Source organism: Marmota flaviventris, chromosome 14, assembly GCF_047511675.1.
Source record: "Marmota flaviventris isolate mMarFla1 chromosome 14, mMarFla1.hap1, whole genome shotgun sequence".
In the NCBI taxonomy this organism is placed as follows: domain Eukaryota; kingdom Metazoa; phylum Chordata; class Mammalia; order Rodentia; family Sciuridae; genus Marmota; species Marmota flaviventris.
The window spans coordinates 50,067,198-50,089,997 of record NC_092511.1 but is presented as its reverse complement, the minus strand read 5'-3'; the positions used below and the strand labels follow the sequence as shown (position 1 = coordinate 50,089,997).

At 33.3% G+C, this 22,800-nt stretch overlaps 1 protein-coding gene and 1 non-coding gene across 5 annotated transcripts in view; one reads left to right on the top strand and one right to left on the bottom strand.

Moving 5' to 3' along the window:
• Usp34 (ubiquitin specific peptidase 34) overlaps positions 1-22,800 on the top strand; it is a 217,367-nt gene that overhangs the window by 162,594 nt on the left and 31,973 nt on the right. For all 4 annotated transcript variants that reach the window (XR_011704346.1, XM_071601613.1, XM_071601614.1 and 1 more), the window contains 17 exons: positions 712-865; positions 2,734-2,812; positions 4,745-4,798; positions 4,920-5,015; positions 9,640-9,704; positions 9,797-9,872; positions 9,962-10,009; positions 10,149-10,214; positions 13,874-13,954; positions 16,086-16,171; positions 16,563-16,731; positions 16,826-16,900; positions 18,168-18,319; positions 21,451-21,499; positions 21,583-21,687; positions 21,765-21,809; positions 22,676-22,780. Coding sequence is in view for 3 of the 4 variants with exons in the window: in XM_071601613.1 (XP_071457714.1) it covers positions 712-865; positions 2,734-2,812; positions 4,745-4,798; positions 4,920-5,015; positions 9,640-9,704; positions 9,797-9,872; positions 9,962-10,009; positions 10,149-10,214; positions 13,874-13,954; positions 16,086-16,171; positions 16,563-16,731; positions 16,826-16,900; positions 18,168-18,319; positions 21,451-21,499; positions 21,583-21,687; positions 21,765-21,809; positions 22,676-22,780 (1,505 nt within the window). In the remaining variant the exon portion in view is untranslated. The remainder of the gene's footprint in view (positions 1-711; positions 866-2,733; positions 2,813-4,744; positions 4,799-4,919; positions 5,016-9,639; positions 9,705-9,796; positions 9,873-9,961; positions 10,010-10,148; positions 10,215-13,873; positions 13,955-16,085; positions 16,172-16,562; positions 16,732-16,825; positions 16,901-18,167; positions 18,320-21,450; positions 21,500-21,582; positions 21,688-21,764; positions 21,810-22,675; positions 22,781-22,800) is intronic.
• Trnaa-agc (transfer RNA alanine (anticodon AGC)) lies at positions 17,399-17,474 on the bottom strand. Its single transcript has one exon. It is a non-coding gene; the product is annotated as a tRNA-Ala (tRNA).

The window sequence follows — 22,800 nt, the reverse complement described above, 5'->3', positions numbered from 1 at the left end:
ACTTCTTTTTACCTAATTGTAAATTCACTATCTAGTGTAGACTATGTGTTCAAGTTAACCAAATCTGCTCTTTTTTCTTACTCTTAATTCTACTTTTTTCTTGTGTGGTGGTGGGATATATATATATAGATCATAAGTCAAAAATCTTCTTCAAACTTTTTAAACAATTCTGTGATTTTTTTTTTCCTTAGTGCCTTTTGAGAACTAGATTTTATATGTTTGGTGATGGAAAGTGTATCTTGTGTTTTGTTTCTAACTACACAGACCTTCTAATACATTGTGCTTTCTATTACCTGATGGATATTTGGAACCATGATACCAGTACAGTGCTCTGTTTTCCTTGAGACTAAAAGGCAAAAATATGCTAATGCTTTTTTAGGTCTGTGTTTGCCAATTCCTAATACAGATAAAATTGAATGAAACATATATTATGTATTTCAAAATCCTGTCAGATTAAATGAACATTTTTATATTTAATATATTGTGGTTTCCTATAATTACGTGCTAATATCTGGTTGTTTCCCAGTTATTTGTATAATATGTTTCTTAGTTGGCTATGAATCCTGAATTACTAGCAAATAGTTGTTTTTATACCTACTTAATATATAAAGTAGTTGTGCCTATTTTATATACAGAGTATAAAAAGTGATCCTAATATGTCACTGTTAGGCAGTTATCAAAATTATTGCCATTTTATGTACATTATTTCAGGTTTTAAGGAAGTCAGTGATCATTCAAAAGACACAGAGAGCTATGAGTATGACTTGATAGGAGTGACTGTTCACACAGGAACGGCAGATGGTGGGCACTATTATAGCTTCATCAGAGATATAGTCAATCCACATGCTTATAAAAATAATAAATGGTGAGTTTTTTAAATGTTTTTTGCTTTGAATTTTTAACTTTCTTCCCCTCTTTTCCCTGTTTTTAAGGTATGAGTTTAAAGTAGTTTTCAGGTGTATTCAGTTTTTAACTTTCTGAAATGAATAAGGAAAAGAGAATTTTTAAATGAGAATGACTTTCAAAAAACTATGAATCAGTTCTTAAACTCATGAGTCTCTGAATTCTCGAGCATTTGATGAATGCTTTCCTCAGAAGAATAGGCACAGATTTTTACACACAGTCTTAGGAAATTCACAGTCAAAATTGCTCATTCCAAATCTTACCTTCTCCGTATTCATTCACTTTGCTGAATGCCTTCTATAGGGTGCCATAAAGTCCTCATGTATGCCAATTGCAAGTTATTTCCATGTTCTACTCTAGAAAACCTTGCCTTTTCCTACCCACACATTTTATTTTCTTTTATGAAGTTAACAGTGGGAAATTATTGAGTACCAAATAACTGTTTTGTGGTCTTTGGATACCTCTGTAGATAGTATATGTATGCCTAGGCATTGTGCTCAGTTTCAGGGATATTGCTTTGAACAAATTAGACAACTGTTAATTGATCTGTAGTTAGCAAAATAGTTTCATTCAGCTATTACTTCTCACCTATTCAGTCATTGTGTCCATGGTGTCTTTTACTTTTCTTACCAATTTCCATAAATATATTTTGAATCTTTTTGGCAGTTGTTATTTTTTTTCCCTTTCTTTCTTTACTTTTTTGGTACCAGGGATTGAACCTAGGGCTATGTAGCCACTGAACCACATCCCCAGCCCTTTTTATTTTTCTTTTAAGACAGGGTCTCACTAAGTAGCTGAGACTGGTTTTGAACTCATAATCCTCTTGCCTCAGCCTCCAACACTGGGATTACAGTTGCATGCCACCATGCCTGGCTTCCCAGCCCTTTCTTTAAATATTTTTAGATAGAGCTTCGATAAGTTGCTAAGGCTGGCTTTGAACTCAGGATCCTCCTGCCTCAGCTGCCTGAGCTACTGGGATTCCAGGTCTGTGACACCACACCCTGCTTGATCATAAATTTTGAAATGGTTATCTTTGAAAGTTCCCACATTTCTCTCTCTTTTTTTTTTTTTTAAGAGAGAGAGAGAGTTTTTAAAAAATATTTCTTTATTTTTTTGTTTTGTTTTCGGCGGACGCAGCATCTTTGTTTGTATGTGGTGCTGGGGATCTAACCCAGGCCACACGCATGCCAGGCGAGCACGCTACCGCTTGAGCCACATCCCCAGCCCTCTTTTTTTTTTTTTTTTTAATAATAATATCTATGTTTTAGGTTTGCTTTTTTTTTTTTTTTTTTTAAGGTGAACACAGTATCTTTATTTTATTTGTATGTGGTGCTCAGGATTGAACCCAGTGCTAGGCGAGCACTTTACCACTTGAGCCACAACCCTAGCCCAGAAAGTTTCAAAGACTTAAGTTCTCTTTCCCATATAATAGCTTTACGTGTTATATTTAAGTAAAGTTTCTATTCCTTGTTTTTGTTAATATTAAGTTGTAATGGATTTATCAGTATTTTTTTTTTTTCTTTTGTGGTGCTAGGGATTGAACCCAGAGATTTGCACAGGGTAGGCAAACACTGTACCACTAAGCTACATCCCCAGACTGATCTGTCAGATTTTAAGGTGGTTATGACTGTTAGGAAATTCCATTCCCAACTTCTAGTAGTGTCCAGGAGTTGTAAAATCAAGAACTTGTTAGAATTTAACACATGAAATAATAATTTGATCAGTATTTGCCACATATTAGCATATAATCTCAATATTGTGAAAATAGTGGCAAGTATAGAGATTTATTATATACATGCATATTGATTCATACTATGTGTTTTGTTTTAGGTACCTTTTTAATGATGCTGAGGTAAAACCTTTTGATTCTGCTCAACTTGCCTCTGAGTGTTTTGGTGGAGAGATGACGGTAAGTTTCATTTAGGAATTATAAATGGTTTGTGACTTTTCAGGTATCATAAAATCCAATAACAAGGTTTCATAACTTTTTTATAATTGCTATTTTTAAATCCAAAGTTTATTGATATGTATTGGAAGTTTAGAATATTCATAGCATACACAAGACACAGGAAATATTTAAAAATTACTGTTTTTGCCCTCAAGCAGTCTGATCAAAAAGTTAAGTCTTAAAAATAGAGCTAAATAATAGTACAGAAATTAAATTATATTGCCAAGAGCATTATGATGGAACATATTGTTTACTCAATGAATTCTATGGAATTAGAGCAAAAAGAAATTATCATTTATTGATGTAATCTCAAAAATCTTGCCCAAGGAAGTCTTTTTATTATTTTAATGCTTTTTGAAGGTACCAGCAATCTTACTAACACTAGTTATAGGTTAGAAAAGGAACTCCTTTGTTAAATAATTTATAGTAGAACATTAAAAAGACATTTTACTACTTCATCTGCTATTTATCCTGGCGTAGTACCAGTTTCCTGAAAGCTGTTTTAATAGGAACATTATTGGGCTAAGGATGTGGCTCATTAATACAGTGCTTGCCTAGCATATGTGAGACCCCGGGTTTGTCCCCAACACCAGGGGGAAAAATTAAACACAGAAATAAACCTGTTGATTCTCAGAGGTCAGAAATTGAAATAACTTCTGGTTGTGACCATTCTAGGTTTTAATGAAAGATTTCTCATTGCTTCTTGGTCCTCTTGTCTACTGTTCTGAATAGAAAGCATAGTCCAGTTGCTAACATTTGGAAATGTGTAGGAAAGGAAAGTTATTATTTACTTAGCATTCGACCTATCACTAAATCAAACATCTCTAGATGTTATTTCTAGGACATTTTTTTTTTAATGGAGTTTTTCCTGAAAAGAAAGGGATAAGTTAGTTGCAGGGTTCTCTTAAAAGGTAGTTTACCAAATCACAGGTCCATTTTATTTTAATGTTCTGTTACATATTTTTGATAAAGTACTTTGAAAAAAAAGTTTTGAGTCTGTGTTTTCAGAAACAGATTTGTCTCTTACCATTGTCATGCCCATAATCCTCCTTGTCAGTTGCTCCCTGCCCCCTTTTGGCCTTTTAAAAAATATTTTCTGTCACAACCTAGAATTCTGCAGAATTTCCAGTAGAACTTTAATATCTAATGATTTAGTAGCCCCACCACTGAACTTTATATTCCACATGTGCAGTTTTCTCTATAAATTCATCCTCCTATATTTCGTGGTCTATCTTCTCTTACTTAGATCTCATCTCTCATACCTTCACTCTTCTCTTTCCTTCTGTTTTGTTTTCTTTTCCATGGTTTCTTTTGTGATATCTTTGGTTGACTGATGCCTTTTTCTGATACTTAGTTCTCTGTCACCTGTCAGTTACATTCCTTATGTAAATACTAACAAATCCATTTTATCTGCAAAAAGTCATAACTCTAAGGCTCAAACTTTTTGTTTTTTAAGAATTCGTTGAGTACATATGGATAATATTTTGAAATCTCAAAATATACGACAACATTTTGCCTATAAAGAAATATCAATATCAATATCAAGAAAAATACAATGGAAATAGTATTTTTCTTATTTACAGGGTTACTGAGAATATTGATATTGATATTGATATTTCTACTTACTTATCACATTTACAAAAATTAGATCCAGACCAACTGTTTCCTTGCCACACCTTCTTTTGTTTTCCTTTTTTACACGGAAATTTTCTATCTCAGTTTTATAGCACTCTGTATCTGAAAACCATATACATGTGTTTTTTATGAATGCAATATAATTTGAAAACTATTTTCAACTTACTTTGAAGTATTAAATAGCTGTTTATGAAATAATTTTTACATAAGTATAGCTGAATAAATTCATTTTGTAAAGCAAAATTTTTTTTTAAACAGACGAAGACCTATGATTCTGTTACAGATAAATTTATGGATTTCTCCTTTGAAAAGGTAATCATTTATTTCATGTATCATAATTTTATATTGTTTTCTTCTACAATGTCTAATTTTAGAGTTATACCTTGTCACAATGAAACTATACTTTTTTTTTTTTATTTTTTGCCTCTGAAAGACACACAGTGCATATATGCTGTTTTACAAGCGTATGGAACCAGAAGAAGAAAATGGCAGAGAATACAAATTTGATGTTTCATCAGAGTTATTGGAGGTAAATGTTCATTTGACTTTGGTAGTAGTTTGAAATATTTAACTGTTTATGGAAGGAATTCTACAGGCTATACAACATTGATACCTATAGTTCCCAAGTAGATTTTTTTTCTTCTTTTTTGCAGATTGAACCCAGGGGTGCTCTAACCCTGAGCTACATCCCCATCCCTTTTTATTTTTTATTTTTGAGACAGTGTCTTGCCAAGTTGCTGAGGCTGGCCTCAAAATTGTGATCCTCCTGCCCTTGCCTACACTAGCTGGGATTGTAAGCATGTACCACCATGCCTGGCTCCATGTAGATTTCAAGAATATTTTAATTAGTAGTCTTGATAGTACTGACATAAGACAGGAGAATGAAAAATATGTGAAATTAAAGGAAGTCAAAAATAATTATCGGAGAAAGTGAAGAAAAATTAGAAAGCTGAAAGGATTAACGGAATGAGGATATGCTCACAAATGATTCATGAGGTTGATAATTTTCTGTCTCTTGTATTGGGTGGTTTGTTCCTTCTTCATGAATCAGATAAACATTTAAGTATGCATTTAAGATTTGGGGGGTTTGTTTTGGTTGGGTTTGGGTTGTGCTGGGTATCAAATGCAGTGCTTCATGAATACCAGGCAAGCACTCCACCACCAAGTTGTATACTGATCCTACAGTGCATTTGAAATAAATTTAAAATTAATTTGTATGTTAAAAAATGTCTCATTTGCAATAATGAGGCTTTTTCTTTGGTGGTGGTGGTAGTATTAGTACATTATTGGTTACATAATGAAATGTGTATCATGTCCGTGAAACACAGGAAGCCATAAATATAGAAAGTAGAACTTCTCCAGAAAGGAATACCTGATAAATATTTTTCCATCTAGACTTTCACAATAAGGAATAAAATAATTACTTTTTCACTGTTGGAATCAAGTCTTAAAACTGAGTGGACCTGGATATAACTTAGTAGAGTTCTTGCCTTGCCATGCACAAAGCCCTAGGTTCAATCCCCAGCACACACACACTCCCCCCCCCACACACACCAGAAAACAAACAAACAAAAAACAGTGGACTTGGTTGGAACATAGCACATAGCTCTATGGTAGAATGCTCTATATAAGGATTCAAAATATTTAATGGCTATTAACCTACATGTGAAATAAAATGAAACTTTAAGGAAAACTTTGATGTATATTATTACATCAGTGGTTCCCAAACTTACTGGTCTCAGGATTTTTTAATATTCTTTTTTTTTTTTTTTTTAAGTTGTAAATGGACAAAATAACTATTTCATTTCATTTACTTTTATGTGCTGCTAGGATGGAACCCAGTGCCTCGTGCTAGGCCAATGCTCTACCCCTGAGCTACAAGCCCACCCTCCTTTGTATTTTTAAAAGTTATTGTTGACCTTGCCATGCATGCTGGTGTAATCCCAGCAACTCTGGAGGCTGAATCAGGAGGATTGCAAGTTCCACGTCAGCCTCAACAATTTAGTTAGACTGGAGGTGGAGCTAGGGATGTGGCTGAGTGGTAATCTGGAAAGCATGAGGCCCCGAGTTTGATTCCCAGCACCATCAAAAAAATAGAAATAAAAAGGATTATTGGATGTATAGTAGTTTACAGGTAAAGCACTCCTGTGTTTAATCCTTAGTTACCTCTACACTGCATTAGAGAACTTTAAAAATACGATTTTTAAAAAAATATGCCTTCCAATATTTACCACATTAGAACTTAAAATTTTAGAACAATTTAAAAAACAACAAAAATGAACTAAGTACATGCTTACATAAATAACATTTTGTAAGTAATATCTATTTTTTTCCTGAATAAAACAACTCAGAAAAGTGGCCCTGTTTTAAGTTTTTGCAGATCTCTTTAATGTCCAATTTGAGACAAAACAACTGGATTCTCATAACAGCTTCTGCATTCTATCTTGTGATCTCACTCATCTGGGAAATCTCATTGTATGATCAGGAGAAAATGAGAGTTAACAGTTTTACTGAGAAAATTGTTTTGAACTCACAGACCTTCTGTAATGGTCCCAGGAACCCCCAGAGCTTTCCAGATCATTCTGGGGGAAAAAAAAATTGTGACAAAAGGAAATCTCAGACATTTACTATAAGAAGAAAAGCAGGCTCTACTAAGTACATTAGAGTATTCCTGATTACAGACCTAAAACTGTAATCAATCCTATGATTGTTTTTTAAAATAAATTTTTAATAATATTTTATTAAAAATTAAGTTAAAATGTTTAAAATACGTATAAACTTAACATTGATATAGGTATTAACCGGAATCTGGTCTGATAGGTTTATTTAAGTATAACTATTCAGTACACTTTTCCAAAAGTTGACATATGAAATTTTAGAACCAGACAAGAGATTAAATTAAATAAACTTATTAAAAATTGTAATGACTTAACACAAAATACAAATGAAATTCTCAGAAAGGGTAGTTAATAGGGATTCCTGGTTAAGTGTCAGTTCTAGGAGGTTAACTATAAATTGAGACTTGAAAATTTAAGAGGAGGTAATTTTGTGAAGAATCCTTAGGCAAAGAGAATATCATATAAGAGCTGGCTTATGCCTTAATCCCAGCACTTGGAAGGCTCAGATGAGAGGATTGCTTAAGCCCAAGAATTCAAGGCCACCTGGTGCAATATCATAAGATTCCAATTCATTTCTTTCTTTTCTAAATTTGGTGGTGCTGGGGATTAAACCCAGAACCTCCTGGTTGTGAGGCAAAGTGTTATATCCCAGAGCCACATCCCCAGCCCCATGAGATTCCATTAAAAAAAGGGCTGTAATCCCAGCAGCTCAGGAGGCTGAGGCAGAAAGATAGTAAGTTCAAAGCCAGCCTCAGGTAAAGAGATGCGCTAAACAACTCAGTAAGATCTGTCTCTAAATAAAATACAAAATGGGACTGGGGATGTGGCTCAGTGGTTGAATGCCCCCGAGTTCAATCGCTGGTACACCCCCATCTCCCCCGCAACGAAGGACAAAATTTGCTCTAGGAATTGAAAGGTGAGCTATTGGGCTGTGATATTTAGTTAATTGAAGGATGAATGACCAAGATGAAATTGGATCATAATATAGAAAATAGCTAGGGAAATTCTAATAATGCAGTGCAGTGATTTCACACTTAACTTTCCCAGTTGTTCCTAAACACATTATTGATAAAGTATAAAAAGTAGTATTTAAAAAAAAAAACATGAATGTTTCTGTAGAACAAAAATGGAGCACAACTAAAAGCACCGAGTATGGTGGAAACCCAGAGACTACATAGGTGTTAGGTCCAGAAGCAGATGGTGGTGACCAAAAATGAGGTTCACATGGGTTAAAGGGGACCTGGATATAATATTGACTTCATGGCTAGAAGGATCAAGTTTGGAATGGAGCTCCCTTGCTCTGAAGAAGTATATAATGAGATAGACAGAATGTGGTAAGACTGCCCTCCAGACTGCAGCTCTGTAGAGAGCTGAAGCCTGTAAGTGCTCAAGGACTCTAAAGTAGACTGTTGAATGACTGTGTCTACAATTTCTCAAATATCATTGTGGATCAGGAGCCCTAATAGATGATTATAAGAGCTGCTTCTAGGCCAACGTAGTAGGCTGGGGAGGCAAGTAGAAGTAATTAAAAATTTTTAGAGGGAGAATTAAAGATAGGGTTGGAACTCTCAATGAAAGATGAACCTGCCACCTCAAATGCCAAAATACAGAAATGCAGTGCTAAGAAATACAGCCAGTAAGTCAGGAGTGGTGGCACACACCTGTAGTCACAGTGACTCAGGAGGCAGGAAGATAACAATCAAGGCCAGCCTCAGCAACTTAGTACCTAAGTGACATATTGAGACTCCATCTCATAATAAGAAAATGGGATGGGGATATAGCTCAGTGATAAAGCCCCCCTGCATTTAATCTCCAGTACCAAAAACAGAAAATAAAGAAATACAGCCAGTAATATCAGTAATCAGAACATAAATTTGTTCTAGATAAAAATATTTTTATTGGGTTGGTTGTGTAGCTCAGGGGTAGAACACATACTTTTAGCCTGCATAGGAAATTACGTTCAATCCCCTATACCAGAGGTTTTTTTTTAAATAGAACTGTCTATAAAAGCTTAAAGCATGTTTAGGCGTTTTGAGAGATAAATGAACACAAACATAGAGTGATCCTGTTGGTTTATAGTATACAAAGAAATCACTTTTCATTTAAGCTGGCCAAACTTAATTTTTTTTTTTTTTTTTTTTTTTGCCAACATTTAAATATAAGCCTTCTCTTATAACCTATTCTTACCAAAATGGAACACAACTTAGGTATTCTTAATTTATATATTTGATTTTCAAGATGGAAAGAATTTCAGAATTCTTACTTTCAAAACATTTATAAAGTATGTTAAAGGCCCACAATTGCTTGAGGTAGCTAGATGAAGGACAGAGTAGGTTTAGTAACTAATTTTCTGGGTTTTTTTGTTTGTTTTTTGTTTTTAACCAGGAAAAACATGAATTTTAAGTGTACATACTTTTTTCTTTTATAGTTTTTCAGTTTTTGTTGTTTTAAATTTGGTCTTAGAAAAGTATTGGTAAAATATAATGAAATAATCTACCTTCTGGTACCTGATATTAACATTTTTTTCCCCCTCAGTGGATTTGGCATGACAACATGCAGTTTCTTCAAGATAAAAACATTTTTGAACACACATATTTTGGGTAAGTTAGGTAAATTTGGTGCAGTGTTTTTTAAATTTAATTTTTAAAATGTTCTTCTGTAAGAATTTTAAGTTTTTCTTTTTAAATTCTAGGTTTATGTGGCAGTTGTGTAGTTGTATTCCAAGTACATTACCAGACCCTAAAGCTGTATCTCTAATGACAGCAAAGGTAATATATAAACTTCAGATAAGTTCATCAAATATGTCAATTTAAAATGATTAAAACCTTTTTTTTCTTATTTTTATCTTTTCTTACAGTTAAGCACGTCTTTTGTCCTAGAGACATTTATTCATTCAAAAGAAAAGGTATGTGTTCTGTTTTGTAGATTTTTTTTTTTTTTTTTTGGTCATTTGTGTTATCAGTTATCTTTCGGTTTTTGTCTCTTTGGCTCAGGAGTCCCTGTGCCTTGACTGACTGACTTCTTTTATTTATTTTCTTTTTCAGCCCACAATGCTTCAGTGGATTGAACTACTGACGAAACAGTTTAATAATAGTCAAGCAGCTTGTGAGGTGAGGTGAATAATTCAAATAATACATAATTTATGATTTTCTTTTTTGTTTTTCTTTTGTTCTTAACTAAAATATTACAGCAAAATTATTTTATCTGTTATAAATCATAGGGAACCTAGTCTAATCAAGTTTTCCTATATTTTATAGCTAAAAAAGTTAGAATTTTTGTATCAAATTTATTACAGACTAAATAATCAGTTATTTTAAAATTCTTGAGGTTTTTTTTCCCCTTCTGTTACAGAAGGAAAAAATATAGAAGACTTAAAAGATGTTCTAGAATTTTTTTTTTAAAACTTGTTTTGATGGTGCTGGGGATTAAACCAGGGGCTTCACACATGATAAGAAGAACTCTACCATTGAGTTACACTCCCAGCCCCAGATATTTTTTGGTTGTATTTTTGTTTTTTCCTGGTATTATTAAGGTATAATTGACAAATAAAAATTGTATATATTCGGGGCTGGGGGGCTGGATTGTGGCTCAGCGGTAGAGCACTCGCCTGGTGCGTGCAAGGCCCTGGGTTCGATTCTCGGCACCACATAAATATAAATAAATAAAGGGCTGGGGATGTGGCTCAAGCAGTAACGCGCTCGCCTGGCATGCATGGGGAGCTGGGTTCGATCCTCAGCACCACATAAAATAAAATAAAGATGTTGTGTCCACCGGAAACTGAAAAATAAATATTAAAAAATTCTCTCTCTTTTCTTCTCTCTCTTTTAAAAATAAATAAATAGGCATTGTGTACAACTAAAATAAATATTTGTTAAAAATTGTATATATTCAAGATTTTCAATGTAATGTTTTAATATATGTATATGTCATGAAATACATACCACAGGTTAATTCATATATCCATTACCGTTAGGTACCATTTGTGTGTTTGCATGAAGAAATTTAAGATCTACTCTTAGCAAAATTAAAAAAATAAAATACTTCCCCCCCCCCCAAATTTTTTTTAATACTGAGGATTAAACCCATGGGTGCTGAACTACTAAGCCACATCCCCAACTCTTTTTGTATTTTATTAAAGACTGAATGGCTTAAGGCTTCACTTAATTGCTGAGGCTAGTTTTGAACTTGCAGTCCTCCTGCCTCATCCTCCCCAGCTGCTAGGATACAGGTCTGCACCACCACACCCAGGTTATTCTTAGCAATTTATTTTTATTTTTTTGTTTTATTTTTTTAATTTGTAGATGGACATAATACCTTTATTTTATTTACTTATTTTTATGTGGTACTGAGGATCAGACCCAGTGCCTCACACATGCCAGGCAAGCACTCTATCACTGAGCCAAACTACTTTATAATGTTATTAGAAAATGCTTTAAAACACCTAATCCCCCCCACACCCATTCCTAGTATACATCTTATGTCTAATTTTAGTTTCCTCAGTTTTAAGAAAGATAACACTCCTCAAGGTAATCTACTCGGTTAATGACAGCCATATTACCATCTTAATATAATAACTTCTGATAAGCAACTAAAAAGAGTTGTAAACCTCTCTAGGAATTCAGATTTTAGGATTTTCTAGAGGTTGGAGATAGCAGCATAATGTGCAATTGATGAAATTGGTTTAAAACTTATGTAGACTAATTTTTAAAGTTCATTTTAAAAAGTCATTTAGTTTTACCTTATAGTAAGACAATAAGAGGATCTGATCATTAGAAATTTCAAACACAATGTATGACTGTTAAAAATTTTGTAGTTAAGCTAGGCTTAGTGGTGCATACCTGTAATCCCAGCAACTTGGGAGACTGAGGCAGGAGGATCACAAGAATGAAGCCAGCTTAGGCAGCTTAATGAAATTAAAATTAAAAAGGGCTTGGGACATATAGCTCAGGGGTTGAGCACTCCTGGGTTCCATTTCCAGTACCACAAAAACAAATAAGTAAACTTTATAGTGCAAATTTGGAAACATGCACAAAAATGGAAAGTCATAATGAACTTGCCTGTACCTATTACCTAATTTCAACAGATAATATTCTTTCATTCTGTTACATCTCTTTCTATGCCTCCATGCCTTTTTTAGGCGAAGTCTTTTCAAGCTAAACCAGATAACTATTTTCTGTCTATAAACACTTAGTATATATTTCTAATAGATGATAACCATCACTAGAATTCTATTTAATCCCAGGAAAATTAGAAATGATTCCTTAATGTCTTTTTTTTTTTTTAAACTTTATTTACTTATTTTTTTATGTAGTACTGAGGATCGAACCCAGTACCTCACACATGCTAGGCAAGTACTCTACCACTGAGCCACAACCCTAGCCCAATGTCTTCTAATACCCACTTTGTATTCAGTTTTCTTTATCTAGAATTTTTTTTCCACTCAGTTTGAGTGAACTATTTAACAATGTGTATATTTTGCATTTGTCTCTTTAAAACCTCTTTCATCTGTAATAGTTAACATCTTTTTTTTTTCTTTCCATGCCATTTTCTCTCCATGCCATCTTCTGCAGGATTTTCCACATGCTTATAGTCAAAAGACTATATTGTCTTCATATTATTCAGCCTTTACCTTTGTTCCCCTCCCTCCTCGTGGCTATTTGATAGATCCAGAGACTCAAAATTAGTCATAATTTTTTTGTTTCATACTGAGATCCTATTATTAATAGAAACAAGAGATTGGACAATGTTACATTAATGAGATCTAAAAGGAAGTATTATGTTTTATGTTATACTACCTCAGGTTGCCATCATGCAGGTTATGTACTAAGATATAAATGGCATCCTTGGAGTTGTATAATGAAGTGAACCTTATTTTAGATGTAAGTCTTTCTAACAATTAGAGAAGTTGTTTCAGTAAGAAGTTAAAATGATCAGAACATAATTAGAAGTAAAATCTTCAGTGATTCCCCCCTCCCTTTTTTTTTATCTAATTTAACAAGTATTGCTTGACTGTTGAAATGATGTTCTGTTTTTTTTTTTAATTTTTTTTATTTATACATGACAGCAGAATGCATTACAATTCTTATTACATATATAGAGCACAATTTTTCATATCTCTGGTTATATACATAGTATATTCATACCAATTCATGTCTTCATACATGTACTTTGGATAGTAATGATCATCACATTTCACCATCATTAATTACCCCATGCCCCTCCCTTCCCCTCCAACTCCTCTTCCCTATCTAGAGTTTGTCTATTCCTCTCATGCTCTTGCTCCCTATCCCACTATGAATCAGCCTCCTTATATCGAAGAAAACATTAGCATTTGTTTTGGGGGATTGGCTAACTTCACTTAGCATTATCTTCTAACTCCATCCATTTACCTGCAAATGCCATGATTTTGTTCTCTTTTATTGCTGAGTAATATTCCATTGTGTATATATGCCACTTTTTTTTTTTTAAATCCATTCCATCTGTTGAAGGGCATCTGGGTTGGTTCCACAGTTTAGCTATTGTGAATTGTGCTGCTATAAACATTGATGTGGCTGTGTCCCTGTAGTATGCTGTTTTTAAGTCCTTTGGGTATAGACCCACGAGAGGGACAGCTGGGTCAAATGGTGGTTCCATTCCGAGTTTTCCAAGAAATCTCCATACCGCTTTCCATATTGGCTGGACCAATTTGCAGTCCCACCAGCAGTGTATGAGTGTACTTTTTCCCCCACATCCTCGCCAACACTTATTGTATGTTCTGTTTTCTTAACAGTGGTTTCTAGACCGCATGGCTGATGATGACTGGTGGCCAATGCAGATACTGATAAAGTGCCCTAATCAAATAGTGAGACAGGTAAGAAAAAAATTTGAAAATGGAAAAGCTTTCAATTTAATTCTAAATTTGCATGTGAATATGTCTTCACCTAGGATAACAGTTTGAAAAGATCTGCCTTCTCCCATAAAAATAATTTTGCTTTTGTTTTCTCAACATCAGCTATCACTAATTAAGAGATTAAAACCATAAATATTTCCTAGATACAGCAAGATACGCTCTAATTGCCTTTCTTTTTTTTTCAGATCATATCCTGGATTCTTTATGACCTATACTGATTCTTTTTCAGATCCTTAGATATTCTAACCATGATACAGTAATGTAATGAGAGTTGAATGAATGGAATGTTGTTTATTTCTGACAGAGTCTGAATTATCAAATGAATCCATTTGTGTCCCCTAAATTTTAAGGGAAAACTATGTAATGAAATTTTAAATATAACTTTGTAGTTACTTGTGACACAAAACCAAAAACTTAATCTATATTTTATGCCCCTTTCCAATTGTAATTGAAATAGGGTAAAATTTATTGGGCTGGGGTTTTTTTTTTTTTTTTTTTGGGGGGGGGGGATGTTGTTTGTTTGTTTTGTTTTTAATATTTACAGAGTTGTGGAACCGTAACTATTGACCCCCCTCCAAGACACCCTATATTTCATTATCAGTCAGTTCCTTTTTTATTAACCCTATTCTTCTCCTCTCCTGACAGTTACTAAGCTTCTTTCTATATCTGTGGATTTGCCTTTGTGATCATTTCATATAAATGAAATCATACAGTATGTATTCAGTTGTGACTTGCTACTTTTATTTAGCAATCTTTTTAGGATTTATTCATGTTATAACATGCATCCATTCTTCATCTCTCTCTCTGTCTCTCTCTCTCTCTCTCTCATTTTTATTTTATTTTTTTTACCAAGTAATATTCCATTGAATGGATAATACCACATTTTATTTATCCATTCAGCAGTTTAGAAACATTTGAGATGTTTCTACTTTTTGGCTAATTTGAATTCTGATAGAAACATTTATGTGTAAATTTTTACTTGAATATTATTTTCATTTCTTTTTGGTAAATATGTAAAAGTGGAATTGGTAGGTGATGTGGTCACTCTTATATTTAACATTTTAATCTACCAGACAGTTCTTAGTGACTGCATCATTTTACATTTCTCCCACTGATGTATGGGGGTTCCAGTTTCATCATATCTTCTCCAAAACTTGCTACTCTTATTTATTTCAGCTATCCAGGTGGATATGAAGTGGTATCTCCTAGTGGTTTTGGTTTGCATTTTTATTATATCTAATGAGATTGAACAATTTTCCATATGCTTATTTGCCTATTTTATATCTTTTTTTAGAGAATACGCATCCACTTAATATAAGTATCCCTTGGAAGAACTTAAATCATATTTCCTTCTCCAAGCCATTGACCCTCTCTCTGATAAGCAACTGTTCTGCCTTGCTCCACTATTCTGACAAAGATAGAGGCTAAATTTGATTTTTACTTATCTTTACCAACTAAGAATATTTAGTGTAATTTTTCTTTTGATTATCTTTTCTCCTTGTCATGAAACTCTTTTTTGATTTTGGGTTTTTTGTTTGTTGCTGTATTTAGTCTTGGGTATTAAACCCAGAGCATGCTAGGTACACTTACAGGTTCTACCACTGAGATACGCCCCGCTATGCCCCTCCCTCTAGCCGCGCCCCCCCCCCCCCCCCCCCCCCCGCAACCTTTGAATTTTGTGGGGGGTTTTTTGTTGTATTTTTTTTCTGGTACTGGGGATTGAACTCAGGAGCGCTTAACCACTGAGACACTTCTCCAGTCCTTTTTTGAGACTGGATTTTGCTAAGTTCCTTAGGGCCTTGCTAAGTTGCTAAGGCTGGCTTTGAACCTTTGATCCTCCTGCCCCAGCATCACAGGTTATTGCAATTACAGGTGTGTGGCAGTGACCTTGGCTTAAATGTTGTTTTTAATACTATCTTTGCCTCATATCTTTAGTCTTTAATTGAGATTCCAAGGAAGCCTTAGAAGATCAAAAACTCATCTGCAGGCAAACTACAGTTGGGCAGTAGAGAATATTCATTATGTTAATTTTTTAGAATCTGTTACATGATATGAATTGACTCTTTAAGTTCTCACATTTTTTCCTTTATAGATGTTCCAGCGTTTGTGTATCCATGTGATTCAGAGACTGAGACCTGTGCATGCTCATCTCTATCTACAGCCAGGAATGGAAGATGGGTAAGAAGTATTTTTTTAACATTTAATTTTTAAGCTTTTTTGATCATCTGCCTGTGAAATATTTTGAAATATCCACAGGGAGATATTTAGATGGTTTTGTTTAAACATAATCTATAATAATACAAATCAAGAAAAGAAGACGATTTTTTTTAAAATAAAGTGTATTTGCAAAATCTCTACAAATAACTTTATGACTTAGTCTTTTTATTTAGATTCATTTAGTCACAGTAATTGGAGTATAACTACTTACATTATTATAGTTAATATCCAGTATCACAAAAATATGTGAGATAAATTTAAGTTTTTAAAAACATTTTTTTTTTTTCCTCCCAGACAGTATCTGTCCTCAAACTTAATATATTCTCTAAGATATATCTAATTGGCATTTCAGGTCAGATGATATGGATGCCTCAGTAGAAGATATTGGCGGTCGTTCATGTGTTACTCGATTTGTGAGAACTCTGTTATTAATTATGGAACATGGTGTAAAACCTCATAGTAAACACCTTACAGAGTATTTTGCCTTCCTTTATGAGTTTGCCAAAATGGGTGAAGAAGAGGTGAGACTTAATCTTGTTTATTTTTTGGATTATGGACTTATTTTCCGTATTTAGAATTTGATTTTAATTTAAATTTTTGAATCAATTCTTTTAGAGCCAGTTTTTGCTTTCATTGCAAGCCATATCTACAATGGTACATTTTTACATGGGAACCAAAGGACCTGAAAATGTGAGTAAAGTTCTGTCTTATATTAGGGACTTGGAGGCCATATTTCCAGTAGTTTGCATCAGACAGTCAGTCATGAGATGTTAGAATCTTTTAAAAATCCCTTCTATTAGGTAATGTTAGAGGTCTAAGTTTGGTTGATATTAATATAATCATAATAGATACAGCAAGCGAAGAAATAATTAAAGTAAGTTTCACTGGTAAGGTCCTGGAACAAAGTAAATAAATGTAGTCAAGTAGCCACCACCTACTTTGAAGTCTTATAAGCAGTGTTTTGTTTTGGTGCACATTTTTTATTATCAAAAATTTTAATGCTGTATGTATGTATGTATGTATTGATGGTGATGGTGCTGGGGATTGAACCTAGGGCCTTGTGCATGCTAGGCAAGCACTCTACCAACTAAGCTCAAAAATTTTAATGCTTGCTTCGTTCATTCATTCATTCATTCATTCATTCAGTGGTGGTGGTGGTGGTGGTGCTGCTGCTGCTGCTGCTGCTGCTGCTGCTGCTGGGGATTGAACCCAGGGCCTTGTGCATGCTAGGCAATCACTCTACCAACTGAGCTATATCCCCAGCCCCAATTTTTAATTCTTTGCTATTAAAGTTTTAGAAGACTTTGACAAACTTAAGTAGATGGTCCATTGATAGTATTAAAGTATTATATGAATTTTATATTGTCTGTGAGAACTACATTGAATTGCCATCATCTGTTTTCACTATCTTAATCTTTTTCTGGGTCCAAAGTGATATATACTGTTTTTATCTCTTTAACTACTTTTCTCTTGCTTTTTTAGATCATAATATCATTTTATTCTCTTGTATTTCAGAGCTCTAGTGAATATCCCTTTGAAATACGTACTATTTAGATTATCTGGAAACTTTCTAAATGAGGATTTCTTCTTTTGTGTGACTGGCATTTTTATTAAATAAAACATATGGTTTTATCATACTCATAATTTTTTTATCTTGACTTAGCTTCCAAGGGGCTTGCTTATAAGTAAAAAAAAAAAAAAAAGTTATTAAAGGATTTATCCCTTTAGTTAAGTCAGTGTTAAGAACCATATTCATTACAGGTCTACAAAGCTCACTCTAAATGTCCTGAATATGGTTTAGACTGTTTCAGTTAGGATTAAGCCTTTCAGTGGTGGTTTTTCACGATACATGTTCCTGACACTGTCTGCCTTGAATGGTTATATAAAATAAGTCAGTGGTTGTCAAGATGATGTTAAAATCTAACATCATACTAAAATGTTATTTTGTTCTCCTTAGCCTCAAGTTGAAGTGTTATCAGAGGAAGAAGGAGAAGAGGAAGAAGAAGAAGAAGATATCCTTTCCCTGGCAGAAGAAAAATACAGGCCAGCTGCCCTTGAAAAGATGATAGCTTTAGTTGCTCTTTTGGTTGAACAGTCTCGCTCAGAAAGGTGAAATGTTTCAACATTCAAAATGCTTAATGTATATTTGGTTTTAATCTTCTCATGTAATTGTTTTATCACTATTAATTTGTTTTTTATTACATAATTCCTTTTAAATAACACCGGTATTCATCAATTCTTGTGGCTTAAGAATTTCAGTCCTTTCTACCAAACTTTTACTTTGTCTGAGTCATGTTAGAAATAACAGTAAATGTTTAGCAAAATTATATATGCATTCATCTTTAACCTAGCATCTAGATATGTATCCCAAAATACAGAAAGATACACACACACACAAACATACACACAAAGCTATTTATTGAAACAGTACTTCTTATAGCAAGAGACTGAAAATAGCAAAATGTCCATGAAAGGGGGACTAGCAGTTGAACAATCAAAGTATACATTCAGTAGTGTCCCTTATGGTTAAAAATATATGGAATTTCTCATGGATAAAGTTTGATACAAATCCCCTTACTCCCCTCTATCAACCTCTCCTTTCTTAAAAACAAAACAAAAATAGCATATTTTATACCCCCGAACAAATAAGGTGGAAAAAAGTATATGGCATCTTCTTAAGAAAAGGGAGACTAAGAGAGAATGTGTGTATATAATGGTATTTATGTATTTCATATTTGCAAATTCACCTGCTTGCTATATTGTAATGCCCAACTCAGCATTTGAGAAACTTTCACAGTCGTTTGCAGATGTACATATGCAGAGCAATGAAAAATTTGAGTTGCTTGACCACATACTTTCCCAGTTGAAGTCAAACAAGGCAAAGCTCTGCCGTCTTGTTTCAGTTTTAATGTTGTAAACAATGTACTTTTCATGATGTATGCCACGTTTTTCAGATGTTTATGCTTTCCATTGGTGATTTCACTGTTTTTAAATGATTCCCAAGTGTAGTGCTGAAGTGTGCTGTCTATGTTCCTAAGCTCAAGGAAGGTTGCAATGTGCCTTAGGGTGAAAATACATGTGTCAGATAAGTTTCATTCAGATATGAGTCATAATGCTGTTGGCTGTAAGCTCAATGTTAGTGAATCAACAGTATATATTAAAGAACCTGTGTTTAAACAAATACTCATAAACAAAGTAATATATTGATTAATTGATCAAACTGTTGTGACCCAAGTCTCATAGGAACCTAATTCTGTATTTTCCTTAAAAACAATGATTTGGTTTTTGTTAATTCAGTGTTTGTAGCAGTTCATAGACATAACTACCACAAATATCAAGAACTAACTATAAAAATCAGAAACAGTTTTTAGAAAACTGAGTAACAATGGAAGTGGGAGGGGAACAATGTGGTGGGCACAGAAATGGGAGATTGACGTAACAAAATTGTTTTGTAGATTTAACTTTGGAATTATGTAAATGTTTTGTATAATTATAAATAAATAAATAAATAAGAAGCAATCCCTAAAAATCAAGAGTATAATGAAATAAGTGATCCTTACTATATATTAAGGAGGTGGTATAGTCACTGGAGAGGAATTAGCGTACTTTTAGAACACATTAACTGTAAATTTCTAGTGGGATATATCATGAAAGACAAAAGGAATTGCAAAATTGTCCTAAACTTTTAGAAATTATATTGTTATCCAGTTGGAATTATTATTCTGCAACTATTTGCCTTGGTGTTGGGCAAGACATGAATGAGAATCTTGGAGTTTTTATATTTTTTTGGAAAGCCTGGAGGTTATCATGTTAAAAGAACATCATGTTAAAAGGATTCAACAGCTGGCTTAGGTTTCTGCTGGTCATAGACTGTACAACTTGAGCATCAAAAATAAGAAAAATTAGTGTGGACTGTGAAACACATCAGACATGTTTAAATCTGTAAGTTCAAAATGATAACTAGAAAATTTGAAAGAATTGTTGGTGACCTTTGGAGTTTACTAGGAAATCAAATCATTATTTTGAAAACTGATAAAGGAAATGGTATCAAAGATTTTTTTTTAATCATGCCTGCAAGAAGTAAAACTCTTGGCGGATAAGGGAAAGTTCATCATCATAGAGATATTCAAGCTAACAAATGAGCAAAGACTATTGGAACTAAAGTATCACTTTTTTGTAACTCAGAATGAAATAATGGATATAGACAATGATCTTCATTGTTGGAAAATGTTACAAAAAAGAGTAACCCTTCATTGTGTGCCTCCTGATGAAAATCCACACTACCACATACAAAATATCCTTGATTAAAACGGCCAGTTTGCAGGAAATTTGGGGACAGAGGACCATGTTAAAACACCACCAACAGAATGTAATTAATAAAATATAAATGTGGGAAACTCAACGAAACAACCTGTTTTCTTGAACAGATAAATTACAAGAAAAAAACAAGATGGAGGGGAAAACAGTAGATTAAAAATTGAAGAGACATTTCAGCCAGTTGCAACAAAGGACTTTACTCAGATCTTAATTGAAACAAATTAACTATAAAATTATTTTTTAGAAACCTAATGAAATTGTACACTGGATATCATAAGATAGTAAGGAATTATTGACTTCTTTTAGTCCTGATTAATGGTACTGTAGTTATGGTTTTCAAATTTATCTATTAGGGATATGTACTGAGATTTATAGGTTAAATGATAAAATACCTGGAGTTTGCCTCAGAATAATGCATATTGAATGACTGATGGCCAAAATGAAACAAGACTGGCTAGATTTTGGTAAATTTGAAAGTGAATGGTGAGATACTTGTGCATTATTCTATTTTTTATGTCTGAATTTTTTCTGTAATAGGTTTAAAAAGAAATATGCAGTAATTTTAAACTGGAAGGTAAAACTCTAATATGTAGTCTATTTGTTTTTAAAAGGTCTGATGTCAAAAAAACAACCCTCTAGGTAATATCAGACCCATTCTAGCATTTTAATTCACATTTTAAAATATTGAGTTAATTAAATGGAAATAAAGTAGATTGGGGCTTTCATATACCAATCCTGGAGTCTTGGAAAATTCCTCAAGAGATGCATAGCAAGCCAGTCTAACGATCAGAAAATCCAAAAATCATTTTATGATGGTGGGTTAGTACAGTTATAGAATCACCAATTTTGATGCATGTCATTTATAAATAACTCTAAAGTAATACACAGGGAAAAAATTTATTTCCACTAATATTTTCTTTTAGGCATTTGACCTTATCACAGACTGACATGGCAGCATTAACAGGAGGAAAGGTAATGCCTTCTCTAATATTAGACAGTTTGATCATCACAAAAATTGCAACAGTTCTTAAATGGGCAACTTTTGCTTTTAACAGGGATTTCCCTTCTTGTTTCAACATATTCGTGATGGCATCAATATAAGACAAACTTGTAATCTGATTTTCAGCCTGTGTCGGTATAATAATCGACTTGCAGAACATGTAAGTGAGAAAAAGAAGTCTTTCATTTGTTGTAATATAAAAAAGAATATTCTGAAATTCTCTTTTTTCTATTATAGATTGTGTCTATGCTTTTCACATCAATAGCAAAGTTGACTCCTGAGGTATGTAAATATTTGTTACTGCTTTCAGATGAACTTTTCACATTGTTCAGGTTTCTCCCTTAACATGATAACCTATTTTTTAAGTATATAATTTGAACAAACCAAATTACCTCTTTGTTTTATTATCTCAAACATAAGTTTCCCAACTAACTATAAATGTATAAGTAGATTTGATGGATCATGGAATTCAACCTAGATGCTAAGCTTTGAAGTTGTTTGGTTTGAAAGCATAGTTGTGTCCAAAGAAAAAGAAGACTGGCCATAGTTCCATTTATAGAGACAAATATGTGGGAAATAGAATAAAGTATCATATGAAAGTGTTTTTATAAATTGGAAGCATAAGTACTTTAAAAATGCATGTCAAATAGAATATATAAATTATTCCTTAGAGATCATAGATTGCTACAAGAAAACTTTTAATCTAAAAATTTCAATAGGATATATTTATTTCACTAACAGAACCTAATTTGGAAGTTGGGGATATGGTAATTGAAGGATTAAGAAATGACAGTTAAATGAGATCTATTGTAGGATGTAGGGACTACAGTTAATAATAACACACCATATACTTGAAAATTGCTTAGAGTTTGTGTCCCTACCCCTCCCCCCAAAAAAGAGAGAATTAATGTATATGTTAATTAGCTGGATTTAGCCATTCCACAGTGTATGCATATTTTAGAACATCATGATGTACACTGTAAATATGGACAATGTTTTTCAATTTAAAAAATAAATTTTTAAAATTATATTTTTCCAAAACTCATTTGACATTCATGAGCTCTGTTGATCTAACAGCAGATTTAAATGTTAGAAGAGTATAGAAGAGTGTTAAGTGATCTAAATATGAATGTTTGTGGATCTTATAGGCAGCAAATCCTTTCTTTAAATTGTTGACTATGCTAATGGAGTTTGCTGGTGGACCTCCAGGAATGCCTCCCTTTGCATCTTACATTCTGCAGAGGATATGGGAGGTAAGTCTTGCAGCAGGTGT